Raw genomic sequence first — 16,352 nt, forward strand, 5'->3', positions numbered from 1 at the left:
CATGACGACTACTTCTAGATGGGGATTAGAGAGAAGAGAGTAACTCAGACTCATATAAAGAGGTCTCAAGGAAGCTTTGTTTGTTGAATGGGGCTGTTAATAAATCTCCTATGGGAAAATGTTTTATAAATGCTACATAGCATTCAATGAGTGGTAGTTAATATTGTTGTTAATAAGGAGTTGGAGGGCTGGCCCAGTGGCGCAGCGATTAAGTGTGTGTATTCCACTTCGGTGGCCCAGGGTTCACTGGTTCGGATCCTGGGTGCGGACATGGCACTGCTCGGCAAGCCATACTGTGGTAAGCATCCCGCGTATAAAGTACAGCCAGCCTTTCTCAGCAAAAAGAGGAGGATTGGCAGCAGATGTTAGCTCAGGGCTAATCTTGCTTAAAAAAAAAAAAAAAGGAGTTGGAAACATTTGGTTAAAGTGAGATGTTCTTGAGTTACATGTGAATTGCAATTATTCAGGTTTTCCTGTTAGCATGAACAGTTGAGTCACCTGTGTCTTTTGTTTCTGCCATTGGCCAAGAGAGCAGCAAAAATGGCTAAGGATCAAAGATTACCCCATTTTGCTTGATTACCCAACTAGCCTCTTTACTTTTCCATTCTCTCCCCAATCGATGCCATATCTCTTTAGAAACACTTTGCTTTCTTCCATAGGAACCTTGAGTCAGATGTCTGGAGAATTGAGCAAAGATGGTGACCTGATAGTCAGCATGCGCATCCTGGGCAAGAAGAGAACTAAAACATGGCACAAAGGCACCCTTATTGCCATCCAGACGGTTGGTATGTTCAAGCTAGAGGAAGAACTAATGAAAGGCAACCTGCAGGTCTCCATTGCTGATTGTTTCTTTTCCCCACAGCCTTGCCTTTTGTCTGTCACCTAGCAGCCAGGATTTACACAGAAACTGATGAGTTTTTAAAATTTTTGTTTATCTTTCCCTTTTACTCAGGGCCAGGAAAGAAGTACAAGGTGAAATTTGACAACAAAGGAAAGAGTTTACTGTCGGGGAACCATATTGCCTATGATTACCACCCTCCTGCTGACAAGCTGTATGTGGGCAGTCGAGTGGTGGCCAAATACAAAGATGGGAATCAGGTCTGGCTCTATGCTGGCATTGTAGCTGAGACACCAAACGTCAAAAACAAGCTCAGGTACCTGGACAGAGGATTGTAAAGAGAGTGGAGGCCGGGAGCACAACACCTGCCTTGTTCCAAGCCATAGTCCGGATCTCACAATTAGCTTTTGTGTTCTTAGTCCCCAGTGGCCAGAAACCCTTTCTCTTTCTTTGCCACAGGTGTCACGTGGGTGATTCTTTCCTTCTCCTTTTTCTGTTTTTTTTTTCCTTTTCTCAAGGAGAAAACTTGGAGGAAAACTAGGAGGGTAATGAGGATTGATTAATAGGGGGATAGGGAATTCATAAGAAGGAAGTAGTGAAATGGGGACTAAATGGTTTTCAGTAGAGTAGAAATCTGATAGTGGAACAAGAATAAATAGCTTTTGAAAAAGTAGGGATACGTTGGTTAGATTAAGGGAATATTCTTAACTCAGTGTGGGAAGAAAAAATAAGAGGAGAAAGTAGTACACTGGAACATGTTCCCTGGAGCGTGTCCTGTTTGTGACCCAGAGGAGTGGAAGCTGTAAGATAATTTCCGTAGGTTATGTTAAATATCATAACCCCCTGATCTTTCTGCCATCACTCTTCCTTACAGGTTTCTCATTTTTTTTGATGATGGCTATGCTTCCTATGTCACACAATCTGAACTGTATCCCATTTGCCGGCCACGTGAGTGTCCCTCCTTTCTTCCGGAGTTCTATCCATTTCCTCCTCTACCTTGTGTTTCCTCTTAAGACAACCAAGTGAAAAACCCTAATGTTTTTGGAGCTTCAGTCTCGAAGAGCATGAGTTTGATTAATGTCCTTTGGGAGATACAGTTTTATTGCTCACCTTTAGTACTAGGTGTTTATATCCAGAGCGAGACACCAGATCATGACTGACCTTGGGTAGATCTACGTCATATTGTAGATGTGTTTTTATTTCATTTCTGAGTGATTTAGGTTTGAGAAGATGTTAGTTCTTTCCTAGTCTCATGCTTCATCTAACATTTGTATAAATCTGTAGTCTGCTTAGTGCTTTCTACAGAAACTGTGTTAGATGGAGGCTTTAGCTACGTCTGATTCTGCCTTGGGGACAGACTCCTGCAGAAGCAACTGTTTTTAATTGCAGAAGAGTCAACTAATACTGCTGTATTTCCATATAACATGGCAGTACATGCATTCAAGCTCCCTTAAAAGCCTGATAGAGAATGAGAAGGAAGGATAAATTTTTTTTTTATCCATTTCATGATACCACCTGATCTTTTTTTTAATTACCTCTAGACTTGTATCAAGTTCGCAAGAATTTGCACTTGAATTTTCCTAAGGAGAAACATCCATTTTTATGAAATGAGTGACTCACATATATTTGCATGTTGCTTATTTAGTATTTACTTGATTTGTATGTGCATTTACACATTAGATTCAATACTTTTAGGTGGTCTTGGTGTTCCTTTCTTGAGGTTATGATTTCATTTATTTTTTCTCTTCCTCCCAACTTGAAAAATACCAAACATCTCCTTGCCAACCATTTTTCCCTATCAAGATATGCCCTACCTGCCCTGTCTCAGCCCTGCTTCTTCCTTGGGACAGTGAAAAAGACTTGGGAGGACATAGAAGACATCTCCTGCCGAGACTTCATAGAGGAATATATCACTGCTTACCCCAATCGCCCCATGGTGCTGCTCAAGAGTGGCCAGCTTATCAAGACAGAGTGGGAAGGCACATGGTGGAAGTCCCGAGTCGAGGAGGTGGATGGCAGCCTCGTCAGGATCCTCTTCCTGGTACTGTTCTTCCCTCGAGTTTTGGAGGCAGGAGTCAGGGTGGGATGTGGGAGCATAGGAGGCAATAATGAGGATGATTTTGTAGCTACTCTATAGTTTTCCCTCTTTCTTATCTTCCTATCTGTTTTCACTATTTGGGGTCAGAATTTACTTTGTTCTTCTTTTTGTTCCTCTGTAAGTGGTTGTTGAAAATAAATTCCCTAACTTTAGTTATGACACTAATCTGCATGGGGGTATTTTTTTCTCTAGGAGTATTCACATTGTATGTAGGTACAGAGAAGGCAGCTAGTTCCATTTGTCCAGGGTTAGGGTTTTGGAATTGGAATTGGAGGTCTTGATGATCTCTCAAGACCTAATTTAACTCTAAGATCTTGTACCTATGCTTTTCTCCCCTCTTATGCCTTTCTTAGAATTATGTTTCTTCTCTGAGCTGTCTCAGCCCTTTGTCTCTAAGGCCTTATGATCCTTGTTACATCTCTCATACTCAGTACACCTGTCTCTCCTGTAATTAATTTTTTTTTTTAATTTTTTTTTTTTAAAGATTTTACTTTTTCCTTTTTCTCCCCAAAGCCCCCCGGTACATAGTTGTATATTCTTCATTGTGGGTCCTTCTAGTTGTGGCATGTGGGACGCTGCCTCAGCGTGGTTTGATGAGCAGCGCCATGTCTGCGCCCAGGATTCGAACCAACGAAACACTGGGTCACTGCAGCGGAGCGCATGAACTTAACCACTCCGCCACGGGGCCAGCCCCTCTCCTGTAATTTCTTAAACAAGGAATATATGTTTTTCTTTGTCTTCCTGATGCCTGTCATGAAGCCTGGCACATAAGTTTATTGAATAGATAGGGAATTTGGGGTTCATCAGGGAGATCCCGAAAGGAGGCACATAGTGTATATTCTCTACAAATGGCAACATAGATTCTAGCTTTTAACTCATTTCCCCCACCCTTCCTTCCTCCCAATCCCCCAGGATGACAAAAGATGTGAATGGATCTATCGAGGCTCTACACGGCTGGAGCCCATGTTCAGCATGAAGACATCCTCGGCGTCTGCACTGGAAAAGAAGCAAGGGGGACAGCTCAGGACACGTCCAAATATGGGTATGTCCTGAAAGATACCCTGGGGGAGGAAAGAAATGGATACACCAGCAAAGGAGATTATATACAATGGTTATCCTTTGTTTACCAGGATGACACTACTGACTCATTGGAAACAGGACGTGTGCCCTGAGTTGTTTCCAGTAGTGATGATGGATTTGTGGTGCTGCCTTCACATGCTATGACTCTGATTCGTTCTAAACAACCACATAAAAATCGGAAACAACTGGCTTAGGTTAGGGATATTGGTGGTAGTAGTTACCTCTCTTATCCACAGGATTATCTGCTTTGTGTGTTATCTATGGTCAATTTTTTAAAGCCCAAACTGTTCTTGTTTTTCTATGTTCCTGGCATACTTTCTGGTTGATTTTTCCTGACAACATTAGTTGATCAAAGAATGCATTTTTTAAAATCTTCATCAAAGGGTGATATAATTACTAATGTAAATTGTCTGAGGCAGGAAGATAAAGTCCTATTATTTAAGTCAAAGCCAGCCTATGCCAGCATTCCACTCATTAGTGTAAATAATGAGAACTGACGGTCTTAGCACTTAATCAAAATGTTTCTATTGCTGCGTTTTGATATTATATAAATTGAGGATCACGCATGTGCATGAATATAAGTGACACAGCTGTCATCTTCTCAATGGTCAATTTCCTTTTTCCTATAGGTGCTGTGAGGAGCAAAGGCCCTGTGGTCCAGTACACCCAGGATCTGACCAGTACTGGAACCCAATTCAAGCCAGTGGAGCCCTCACAGCCTACAGCCCCACCTGTCCAACCTGTCCCACCTGCCCCACCTCTGTCCCCCCAGCCTGGTGACAGTGAGTGAGTGCTGTTCCTTCTTTTTCACCAGTTTCTTTCATATTGTATTTTCTGTATCCCTTACTGTGTGATCTCTTCTCTAATCTGCTAGAAGCTTAGAAAGCCAGCTTGCCCAATCACGGAAGCAGGTAGCCAAAAAGAGCACTTCCTTCCGGCCAGGATCTGTGGGCTCTGGTCATTCCTCCCCTACGTCCCCTGCACTCAGTGAAAATGTCCCTGGTGGGAAACCTGGGATCACCCAGACGTACAGGTGAGAAAATCTCAGACTGTCTGTTGGGGGATTGGCAGCGTGGACTGAGTGGTCACTGTATAGAGAGGTTCCTTGGCTCCTAGGGGCTTGGTTAAGGTTATAAAGATGAAGAATTTGGACTTGAAAAGAAAGCTTTAACCTTGGAAATTTCCAAGAAACAGAACATAAAAATAATTGAATTAGAAACTAGGTGGCTAGAAATACCAAATCACCAGAAAGTCATTTGTTAAAACTTATCATCGAATGTGGTATCATCATTGGTACAATAGAAAGGGAGCACTATAGTCTCTTTCATGACATCCTGGGAGTTAGTAGGGACATTTATAGGACACATAGCAGGAAAAAAAGAATTGGTAGAAGACCAGACTCTACTTCCATAATTCGCAGGCAAAAAAATTTTAGGAAAAGGTACACTGTTGAAATAGAGGTATTATCAGTCAGTGAAGAGTAAACCAAGCCATTTTCATTGTCCAGGTTTGGTAGGGCAAGAGAAAAATCTTGTGTCATCTTTAGCTACAAGAGCACAGCTATTTGAAAGATTAGAGAAGTGGCTTAGCAAGCTGGAGGGGTAATTATATGACAGAGAGATCCTGTTGCCGTCTTATCTGATCTCTTGCATCTCACTTGCAGATCACCTTTAGGCTCAACAACCTCTGCCCCAGCACCCCCAGCCCCTCCAGCTCCTCCAGCCCCTCCAGCGCCTCCAGCGCCTCCAGCCTTCCATGGCATGCTGGAGCGGGCCCCCGCGGAACCCTCCTACCGCGCCCCTATGGAGAAACTTTTCTACTTACCTCATGTCTGTAGCTATACTTGTCTGTCTCGAGTCAGACCTATGAGAAGTGAGCAATACCGGGGCAAGAACCCTCTGCTAGTTCCACTGCTGTATGACTTCCGGCGGATGACAGCCCGGCGCCGAGTTAACCGCAAGATGGGCTTTCATGTTATCTATAAGACACCCTGTGGCCTCTGCCTTCGGACAATGCAGGAGATCGAACGATACCTTTTTGAGACTGGCTGTGACTTTCTCTTCCTGGAGATGTTCTGTTTGGATCCGTATGTTCTTGTGGACCGGAAGTTTCAGCCCTATAAGCCTTTTTACTATATCTTGGACATCACCTATGGGAAGGAAGATGTTCCCCTATCCTGTGTCAATGAGATTGACACAACTCCCCCACCCCAGGTGGCCTACAGCAAGGAACGAATCCCGGGCAAGGGTGTTTTCATTAACACAGGCCCTGAATTTCTGGTTGGCTGTGACTGCAAGGATGGGTGCCGGGACAAGTGAGTTGGCGGGGGAGTCCCTGGCCCCACCTCCAACTTCACTGTGGTTGCCTTTCTTTCCACGTCCTCCTTTGCTTTGTATCTGCACTCCTTTTCCCTTTCCCCACCTCCCTTAACTCCTCCCTCAGCTGGAGCTCCTGCGGTAAGGCCTCCATGAAAGCTGTGAGATAGAGAAGCAGGGCTCTGACTTGGTCTCACTGCATAACCTTGGGTACAAGTGTCTTGTGTTTGTTTCTTTCTCTGATTCTTTTCCTTTTCCTTTATTTCCCTTCCTTATGCTTTCAATTGCCACTTTGTTTCATTCTCTGTCTCTTTATCTTATTCTCCCTCTGTCCTATTCTTACTCTGTCTTTTCCTTTCTCATTCAGGTGTATGAGGGAAGAAAAAGAAGTTTCACTACCTTATCCCCATCCTTTTATTAGTACTTCTTGCCTCTAAAGAAAGGCTCACAGCTTTAGCTGTTGTACCCTTCTATCTCATACAGGTCCAAGTGTGCCTGCCATCAACTAACTATCCAGGCTACAGCCTGCACCCCAGGCGGCCAAATTAACCCTAACTCTGGCTACCAGTACAAGAGACTAGAAGAGTGTCTGCCCACGGGGTAAGTAGTCAGGGGAAAGTGAAGCACCTCCGAGACTCTTCGTGTTTTTCTAAGCTTGTAGGAACCATCAGAATCTAAAAAGTGGAACCAAAAATAGAATAACTGAAATGGGCAATTAAATCTTTTTTACTGAATTCCCAGCAATTGCTTCTTCCTTGGACTTTCCTTGAAGTAAAGACATAGAATGATTGAATAGTGTTTGGCAGTTTTCTATGGTGGTAAAAGATGACCTTAATTTCATAGCTGTATGAATGTCCTAACAGATCATAGTTTATTCTGGTAAGTGAGATGAGTACATAAAGGCGAAGTAGGCAGGGACTTGATTATATAGGGCTTTGTAAATCAGAACAAAAATTAGAATCAAATTCATGGTGCAGTAGAAAGCTGTTAGAGAATTTTAAGCAGGCAAATGATGTGATTAGCCTTTTGAAGATTACTTTGGCTTCTTTTTGGAGAATAGATCTTAGGGTAGCAAAAGTAGAATTTATAAGTCCAGTTAGGAGATAATTACAGGAATATAGGTGAGAGGTGCTTGTTGCTGGGACTTGTACTAGAATGAAGGTGGCAGTAGAGATGAAAGAGGATACGAGGCTGGCCTGGTGCCGCAGTGGTTAAGTTCACACTTTCTGCTTCTTGGCGGCCTGGGATTCGCCGGTTCGGATCCTGGGTGTGGACATGGCACTGCTTGGCAAAAGCCATGCTGTGGTAGGCGTCCCGTGTATAAAGTAGTAGAAGATGGGCATGGATGTTAGCTCAGGGCCAGTCTTCCTCAGCAAAAAGAGGAGGAAAGGATAGATTTGGGATGCACTTGGAGGTGGAGCTACACAACTTGATAGTTTGACTGTGGAGTATAAGGGAAGGTGAGGAATCAAGGATGATTCCTAAATGTTACACCTGAGCAGCTAAGTGGATGTTGGTACTTTTTACTGAAATGGAAGACCAGAGGAATTGCAGGTCTGAGTGAAATTCAGCTTCTGTTCTGGCCATGTTAAGTTTGAGGTGCATGTTAGACAATCTGAGGAGAAATGTCAAGAAGGCAGTGAGATTGCTGGAGAAAAGTGTAAGGGCTAGACATAAAGATTTAGGAATCATCAGCACAGGAGTGGTATTTAAAGCCCGGATGAGTTTATCCAAAGAGAATATTGATAATGGGTAAGATAAAGGATCCCAGGAGTAAGCCCTGGGCTCTCCAATATTTAGAAATTGAACAGAGGAGGTAGAGCCAACATGTGAGATTGAAGACAGGTCAGGGAGGGGCTGGCCCAGTGGCATAGTGGTTAAGTTCACACGTTCCACTTCAGCAGCCCAGGGTTTGTGGGTTCAGATCTTGGGTACAGACCTACACATCGCTCATCAAGCCAAGCTGTGGCGGCATCCCACAGAGGAAGGTTGGCACAGATGTTAGCTCAGGGCCAATCTTCCTCAGGCAAAAAGAGGAAGATTAGCAACAGATGTCAGCTCAGGGACAATCTTCCTCACCAGAAAAAAAAGACAGGTCAGGGAAAGAAGAGGAGATGAAAGAGGAGGAGGTGATATGGCAAATTGGTTATATGTGAACATGTGAACTAATAAGCTTAGTGTTCAAGATACATAATTAACAGAGAGAACAGAAGAAGAGAGGAGAAAAGGGTCAGTGAAATAATTCAGAAATTTTTACATAATTGAGGGGTCTGTTTCCACATCAAAAGGGCCCATCAGGTCCCAGCATAATGGATCAAAATAGATGCCCACTAAAACACGTGGTAATAAAATGTGATCACTGTGTCCACAGAACACTGAGGACAAAGAGAAAATCCTAAATGCTTCTAGAGAAGAGCAATAGAGCACAAAAAAATACAGACTCAAAATGACTTCAGGCTTCTCAAAATAACGTTGGAAGCTACACATGGCAATTGAGGAATCTATTTAGAATTCTTAAGGGAAAATTATTTCAAACCTAGAGTTCTAAACCCAGGCAAATAATCAGTTAAGTGTTAAAGTAGGCTAAAGACATTTTTTTAGGCATAAAATACCTCAAAATTTTCCATTATTCTTCTCAGAAAGTAACTGGAGATGTTTACCAAAATGGGGGGAAAGTCAAGAGAGAGGAAGGCGTACTGATCCAGGAAACGGAGGATCCAACTCAGAAGAGGAGTGAGGGGAATTCCACATGCTAGTGAGTGAAGGGGCTTCCAGGCTCACAGCTGTGCACTGCATGTAGCGGGCAGCCAGCGTGAGAGCGGGTCAGATCTGCCACAAGAGAGACTTGGGAAAATGGGTTTGCTAGAAAACCTCATGTGTCTGAGTATTTTCAGAGGAGATTGAGAGTACTGGGGAAACAGGAGATGAGTTTGTGCTGAATGCATATTGAAAACTAAGCAAAGGAAAAGGCAGTTATTAGCTTTGGTTGCATCAGTGTATCATTTATGTTTTAATTATAAACAAAAAATTTGAATCTTGTACCAATATTTGTTTGATAATGCTGGGTGGTAGCTACATGATTGTTCATTATCTCCTTTTTACATGTTTGAAATGTTTCATAAAAATATTTTCAAATAACTACAAATAATATGTCACTACCCTGCTTAAAACTTTTTAATAGCTTCCCGTGCACTTTGAATTTTATTCTGACTTTTAATCTTAAATCACAAGACATGTACTATCTGGCCCCTTCCTGTTATCTCTCTCGCTCCAGAACTATTCCAGCCACACTGATAGTCTTCACTTCCTGGATCCAGTTCACCCAGTGTTTGCCACCCTACCTCGAGGGCCTTTGTACATACTGTCCCCTCTTCTTGGCATCCTTCCACTGTTCTTTGCTTGGCTATCTTCTTTAACCTTGACTTCTCAGCTGTAATCTCACCTCCTCAGAGAGACCGTTCCTGGTTGCTCTAAAACCAGGTCATTTTCACTCCCTTAATTCTCGTTGAGTACCCTGTTTGGCTCCTTTATAGCATCTGTGACTGCTTTCGTTTATTCACTTGTTTTGTTCTGTCTTTTCCATTAGAATGTAAGCTTCATGAGAGCAGGAACCTTGTCAGTCTTGCTCACCGTTGTACCACAAGCAGCTAACTTACCCAGTTCCTGGCACAAAGTAATCACTCAAACAAATTCTGTTGAATGAATGAATGATACTCAGTATAGCTACTCTGAAAGTTTCATATGGTGGTGATTAGACCAGAGTTCAAATTCTGGCTTTGTCTCTTCTAAGCTGATCCTGCTTTATCAGCTATAACCAAAGGATATGAACACTAATACCCCCTATCCCCAGTGGGGTTTTAAGAAACCTAACCAAGCTCTCTCTCGATGTGGTGCTGGTTACATGGTGTGTTTAGTTTGTGAAGACTCGTCGAGCTATAGACTTAAGTGTACTTTTCTCTATGTATATTATGCTTTAATACTTTTGTTTTTTTAAAGATTTTATTTTTTCCTTTTTCTCCCCAAAGCCCCCCGGTACATAGTTGTATATTCTTTGTTGTGGGTTCTTCTAGTTGTGGCATGTGGGACGCTGCCTCAGCGTGGTCTGATGAGCAGTGCCATGTCCGCGCCCAGGATTCGAACCGACGAAACAGTGGGCCGCCTGCAGTGGAGCACGCGAACTTAACCACTCGGCCACGGGGCCAGCCCCGCTTTAATACTTTTTTTAAAGTTAGAAAACCCTCATAGGGCTGCTTTGAGGATAGAAAAAGAGAATGTATATAAGCATTGACGTAATGCCAAACACAAAGTATATGTTCAGTAAATAGAAGCTGCTCTTACCATCTTTGTCCAGAGGGATATAAGTAATGTCATCAACCAACTAATTGTGCTTTTGTCATCTTTTCAAAAATAAATGTCTCCCTTAAATTTACGTACCAAGGAAATAAGTAAAATCCTAATGCCAGCCAAGTAGATAGAGCAGAAACATTGATACCTGAAAAGACAGTTTTCTCAGTATAACTATATTATCTTCCTTTAATGTTGATATTTCCTAGAGGTCTTTGATTAACTTCAATAGTTTCTTTTTCAAATAGCTAAGTTGTTAAATTCCTTAAACTAGATAGAATAAGAGTCCCCTGAGAGGAGAAATTATGACTTTGTCCATTATTGTATGTTCCTAGTGTCTAGCACAGTTCTTGGTGTTTAATAAATGGTCACTGAATAAAAGAATGAAAATGAACTTTACCAAAAGAAAGAATCCCGTGAACTTTAGTTCCAGTTTCTTCTCTTTACTCCCTTTCAGTATCTATTATATTGGCTTCTGCATTTCTCACATATCTTTACTGTATGCATCTGTTTCACAAATTGACATAGCCTATCTACTTATTTTAATGGCTCTCAATTTGTATTCATATCATAGTTTGCTTAGCTTTACTCCAGGTGTTAGGCATTCTGGTATTCACCAATATTAACTATAGTGCTATAAATATCTGTATAAATCACTTTTCTCCCTTCTGAATTATTTCTTTGGGGAATATTCCCAAATGAATCAAAGAGCATAGACAGTTCAGTAAATCCACTTAGTTAGATCATTACCTAGTAAGTGATGATACCATAAGAATTATAACAGTTCTGTGGAGTTAACGGATGCTCTGGTGATCATGTTATGATTGATTTTATTGTAACCTTCCCCCAGAGTTTATGAGTGTAATAAACGCTGCAAATGTGACCCAAACATGTGCACAAACCGGTTGGTGCAGCATGGACTACAGGTTCGGCTACAGCTATTCAAGACACAGAACAAGGGTTGGGGTATCCGCTGCTTGGATGACATTGCCAAAGGCTCCTTTGTCTGTATTTACGCAGGTTGGTAATGAAACAAAAGGATTGCTTTCTGGGGTTAGGACATGGTGGGGAATTCAATTGGAGACAAGTTGAACATAAGAATAAAATGCTTGAATGTGAATTGGGAGTAAGCATTGGCCAGGATTTTCTTCTGTAAAGAACATGATGACTGATCTGCATGTCTGAGTTGGCCAGGAAGGGACAAAAATGCTTCACAAGGACAAGGATAAAAAGGGATGACGTTGTGGATGTGATGTTTCAGAGGAGAGACTAATAGTCCACTGTATCACTGTCTCCCACATGGCTCTACCCTGTCACTCTGCTCCACCCAGAGATCTCTTAGCATAGCTGAGAACTCTTGTGGTAAACAAAGTAAAGAGTAAAAGTGGGAAGGCAGAAAGGGCAAGATTTAAAACTACAGAAAGCTCCCCATACTCTCATAATTAAGACACTGAAGAGGAGGTATCATCAAAGAGAAATGAGAGACCATAATGGAGGTGTTTTGACTCTGTCCCAGTGGGCTGAATAGTGGTGGAATGACCCTTATTCTTTCTGAAAGATCCTTGTAACCCTGGAAGGCCTTTGATTCTCTTCATTCCCAGGCAAAATCCTGACAGATGACTTTGCAGACAAGGAGGGCCTGGAAATGGGTGATGAGTACTTTGCCAATCTGGACCATATCGAGAGTGTGGAGAACTTCAAGGAAGGATATGAGAGTGATGCCCCCTGTTCCTCTGACAGCAGTGGTGTAGACTTGAAGGACCAGGAAGATGGCAACAGTGGTACAGAAGACCCAGAAGAGTCCAATGACGATAGCTCAGATGATAACTTCTGTAAGGATGAGGACTTCAGCACCAGCTCAGTATGGCGCAGCTATGCTACCCGGCGGCAGACCCGGGGCCAGAAGGAGAATGGAGTGTCTGAGACAGCTTCCAAGGATTCCCGCCCTCCAGACCTTGGGCCCCCACATATTCCTGTCCCTCCATCAATCCCTATAGGTGGCTGCAATCCACCTTCCTCTGAAGAGACACCCAAGAATAAGGTGGCTTCGTGGTTGAGCTGCAATAATGTCAGTGAAGGTGGCTTTGCTGACTCTGATAGTCGTTCATCTTTCAAGACTAGTGAAGGTGGGGAAGGCCGGGCTGGGGGAGGCAGAGGGGAGGCTGAGAAGGCCTCCACCTCAGGGCTGGGCTTCAAGGATGAGGGAGACATCAAGCAGGCCAAGAAAGAGGTAAGCAGTGGCAGAAAACTCTTGAGATCAATGGCTTTTGTGTAAACTTTGGTGCAGTGACAAATTTCATGCAGTCTCACTGTGTAGATTATTTACGTGATGGATATTTCTGTGGCACACCTGATTATGTCCCTCCTCTACCCAGCGCATTCCTAGTGTTTGTTTAAAGAACCAAATTATTTTAAAATCACCCTGCTGGGGGGAATAGTATCTCATTCATTCTAAAGTGAAGGGTTTGTAAGTAAGTTTTTTTAATTGCTGTTTCAAGTTATCTACATCATTGCTTCCTTCTATTAGAGTAGAAAAACAAGAATAGATTTTAAATAGATTTTTAATGATGTTGAAACTTAACCACATTACAGGTGGTGAACTGTGTGTCCCTTGCCCTTGTAAGACTCTGCCCATGGCGTTTTCCATGAACATTTTATGCCCTGTCATTGAGAAGGGTTAAAGACCCCTCCCCGGGGGGTTTCCTGATTAGAATATGATCATTGCTGTCAAGTTGCAGAGTAATTTCTCTGCACACATCCCACCCTAGATAGTGTACCTCTCACTGGCTAATGTCTTTGGAGTCATTTGAGATGAAGTCTGATTGTTAGATTTGTTACCTAGAACCATGAAGCCATTTAACCCTTCACTTGCTCTCTTTTCCAGGACCCCGATGACCGAAACAAGATGTCAATGTAAGTGCCTCTCTTTTTGACCTGTATCCAAATCTGCCTTCTCTCAAGCCCACAAAAGAAGCCTAAGAAACAGCTAATAACCTGACTCCCTCTCATTCCTGCCCCTCCCATCAGAGTTACTGAAAGCTCTCGAAATTATGGTTATAATCCTTCTCCTGTGAAGCCTGAAGGACTTCGCCGGCCACCTAGTAAGACTAGTATGCATCAGAGCCGACGACTCATGGCCTCTGCTCAGTCCAACCCTGATGTAAGTGACTTTCTCAAGCTGTACCTTACCCAGCCTTCTGTTTTATTCAGAGTCTGAGTAAAGGAACATTCTCCTCACCTCATCAAGTCCTTCACCATAAGTATCGTTAGATTTTTTTCTTGTTTCGTTGGCCTTGACTTCCTGCCTCATTTTCATCCCACATCTCTTGGTATAGTCTCAGCCCTTTCCTGTCTAACCATAGCTAAGAACAAGGAATTGAAGGGGCCCTCTCCATTTACTTTTCTTCCTTCTCACCCTTCTGCTTCCCCAGGATGTCCTGACACTGTCCAGCAGCACAGAAAGTGAGGGGGAAAGTGGGACCAGCCGAAAGCCCACTGCTGGTCAGACTTCAGCCACAGCGGTTGACAGTGATGATATCCAGACCATCTCCTCTGGCTCTGAAGGGGATGACTTTGAGGACAAGAAGAACATGTCTGGTAGTCTGGAAGAATTTGGGGGGGTCATAGGAAGGAACAGTAGGAAAGTTGAGATAAAGGATTTTTTTTAAGGAAGCTAAAGAAGTAGGGGGAAAAAATTCAGATCCTAAGAGTTGAAGCTTCTCTGGGCGGGCTCCCTGACTTCCAGCTAAACTGTTAATATTATTTGACCCATCTCCTTCCTCTCTTCTTTCCAGTTTCCTATTCTTTTTCCCTCCGCTCTTTTATCCAGATCTAATCCGACTTGAAAAAACTGCCACCTAGAATCTTTGCCTCAGAGTCTCAGCTTATTGTTATTCCTCAGCTGCAATGGGTGGGATGAAAATGGGGGTGGGGGGCCAGCCCCGAGGCTGAGTGGCTGAGTTCGCGCGCTCCACTGCGGTGACCCGGGGTTTTGCCGGTTCATATCCTGGGTGCGGACATGGCACCACTCATCAGGCCACGCTGAGGCAGCATCCCACATGCCACAACTAGAAGGATACACAGCTAAGAATATACAACTATGTACTGGGGGACTTTGGGGAGAAAAAGGAAAAAAGTAAAATCTTAAAAAAAAAAGAAAGAAAATGGGAGTAGAATGTCCAGTCATACAGTGGGGTAGGTCCTGACCCTGTTCTCCTTCCTGTCAGGTCCATTGAAGCGCCAAGTGGCAGTAAAATCAACCCGAGGCTTTGCTCTTAAATCAACCCATGGGATTGCCATTAAATCAACCAACATGGCTTCCGTGGAAAAAGGGGAGAGCGCTCCTGTTCGTAAGAACACACGCCAGTTCTACGATGGTGAGGAGTCTTGCTACATCATCGATGCCAAGCTTGAAGGCAACCTGGGCCGTTACCTCAATGTGAGACCCCTCTCCCTCACCTCTAGATGCTGGATTATCCTGTGGTCCTCAAATTGCTAGTTCTTTTAATACAACTATATAAACTCAACTTTTCTTGTTATAAATTCTTGATTTCAAAGGATCTTAAAGAGGTAGCTTTCTTTCAAAACTTCTCTGCTATGATGGGGAGGATCAAATGGCATCGGTTTTTGTCCACCTCTCACTCACCCCATAAAGCCAGATTCTGTTTCCTTGCTTCTTATTCGATCCTGTCCTTAAACCTACAGCACAGTTGCAGCCCCAACCTGTTTGTCCAGAATGTCTTCGTGGATACTCATGATCTTCGCTTCCCCTGGGTGGCCTTCTTTGCCAGCAAGTAAGAGGGAGTCAGGAAAGGGGATGGTTGGGTAGGAAAAGCAGCCCAGGATTGGGGAGGGGCAGGGGCTATTGAAATTCCAAGGGCGCCTCCTCCTCCTCTGATCTAGCTCCCATGCACTCTGTAACCCCAGGCGCCTGGTTATCTGCTGTCTTCACCACACCCCATCCTTTTCTTCCTCTTCAGGAGAATCCGGGCTGGGACAGAACTTACTTGGGACTACAACTATGAGGTGGGCAGTGTGGAAGGCAAGGAGCTGCTCTGCTGCTGTGGGGCCATCGAATGCAGAGGGCGTCTTCTTTAGAGGACAGCCTTCTTCCAAACCTTCTGAACCCTTCCTCAACTGTCCTTTCCTCAGGAACTGGGTCCTCCTGGCTGTTGAACTCTGACCCCCAAGTCTCCAGTCTAGCTACTCCTCCAGCTCCTCGTAGATAGAAATGGGGGTTCTGGATCAGGAGATCCCTTCCAATGTGGTGCTAGCAGGCAGGGTCCCTCCTCCACTAAGAGGGGGAGAGGTTACCACTCTAACCTGGGCCTGACATCCCTTCAGTCCTCCCGTCGCTCCTCCCTCCATCCTGCATTTGCTCAAGTGTTCATGCTTCTGAGAGACTGTATTCCTGGAATGAGGGCTGTGTATTTACTATCCCTGGTTTGTATTGTTTCTTGAATATGATAACAAGATGTTGAAACTAATATTGTGATTTGGCTTCTCTCCCTCAGCCCCCATACTCCCAATTCTGAGTCTTTCACTGAGAGATCTGTTTCCCCCCATCCTTTCCAGTAGGCAGCTATCATTAATCTCATCCCTTCTCTATCTTTGCTTTTTCTTACTTGCCATGTGAAATTTAAAAAACAAAATGTTACATAACCATGAGGAAGGCATG

At 43.5% G+C, this 16,352-nt stretch overlaps 1 protein-coding gene across 4 annotated transcripts in view; it reads left to right on the forward strand.

Annotated features, from left to right (window-relative positions):
* SETDB1 (SET domain bifurcated histone lysine methyltransferase 1) overlaps window positions 1–16,161 on the forward strand; it is a 32,885-nt gene extending 16,724 nt beyond the window's left edge. For 2 of the 4 annotated variants that reach the window (XM_014865330.3, XM_014865329.3), the window contains exons 6-22: window positions 660–785; window positions 953–1,154; window positions 1,713–1,786; window positions 2,689–2,879; window positions 3,849–3,978; window positions 4,646–4,802; window positions 4,891–5,049; window positions 5,680–6,330; window positions 6,815–6,931; window positions 11,526–11,695; window positions 12,277–12,905; window positions 13,560–13,588; window positions 13,703–13,835; window positions 14,107–14,272; window positions 14,902–15,113; window positions 15,380–15,468; window positions 15,655–16,161. In XM_014865330.3, the coding sequence (XP_014720816.2) occupies window positions 660–785; window positions 953–1,154; window positions 1,713–1,786; window positions 2,689–2,879; window positions 3,849–3,978; window positions 4,646–4,802; window positions 4,891–5,049; window positions 5,680–6,330; window positions 6,815–6,931; window positions 11,526–11,695; window positions 12,277–12,905; window positions 13,560–13,588; window positions 13,703–13,835; window positions 14,107–14,272; window positions 14,902–15,113; window positions 15,380–15,468; window positions 15,655–15,772 (3,353 nt within the window). In that variant the 3' untranslated portion in view covers window positions 15,773–16,161. Of the gene's footprint in view, window positions 1–659; window positions 786–952; window positions 1,155–1,712; window positions 1,787–2,688; window positions 2,880–3,848; window positions 3,979–4,066; window positions 4,205–4,645; window positions 4,803–4,890; window positions 5,050–5,679; window positions 6,331–6,814; window positions 6,932–8,970; window positions 9,083–11,525; window positions 11,696–12,276; window positions 12,906–13,559; window positions 13,589–13,702; window positions 13,836–14,106; window positions 14,273–14,901; window positions 15,114–15,379; window positions 15,469–15,654 lie in introns of those variants that run through there. The other 2 variants (XM_014865331.3, XM_070496860.1) reach the window with 2 other exon arrangements.
* Window positions 16,162–16,352: the final 191 nt, after the last annotated feature.

This window comes from Equus asinus, chromosome 25, assembly GCF_041296235.1.
Source record: "Equus asinus isolate D_3611 breed Donkey chromosome 25, EquAss-T2T_v2, whole genome shotgun sequence".
NCBI lineage: Eukaryota > Metazoa > Chordata > Mammalia > Perissodactyla > Equidae > Equus > Equus asinus.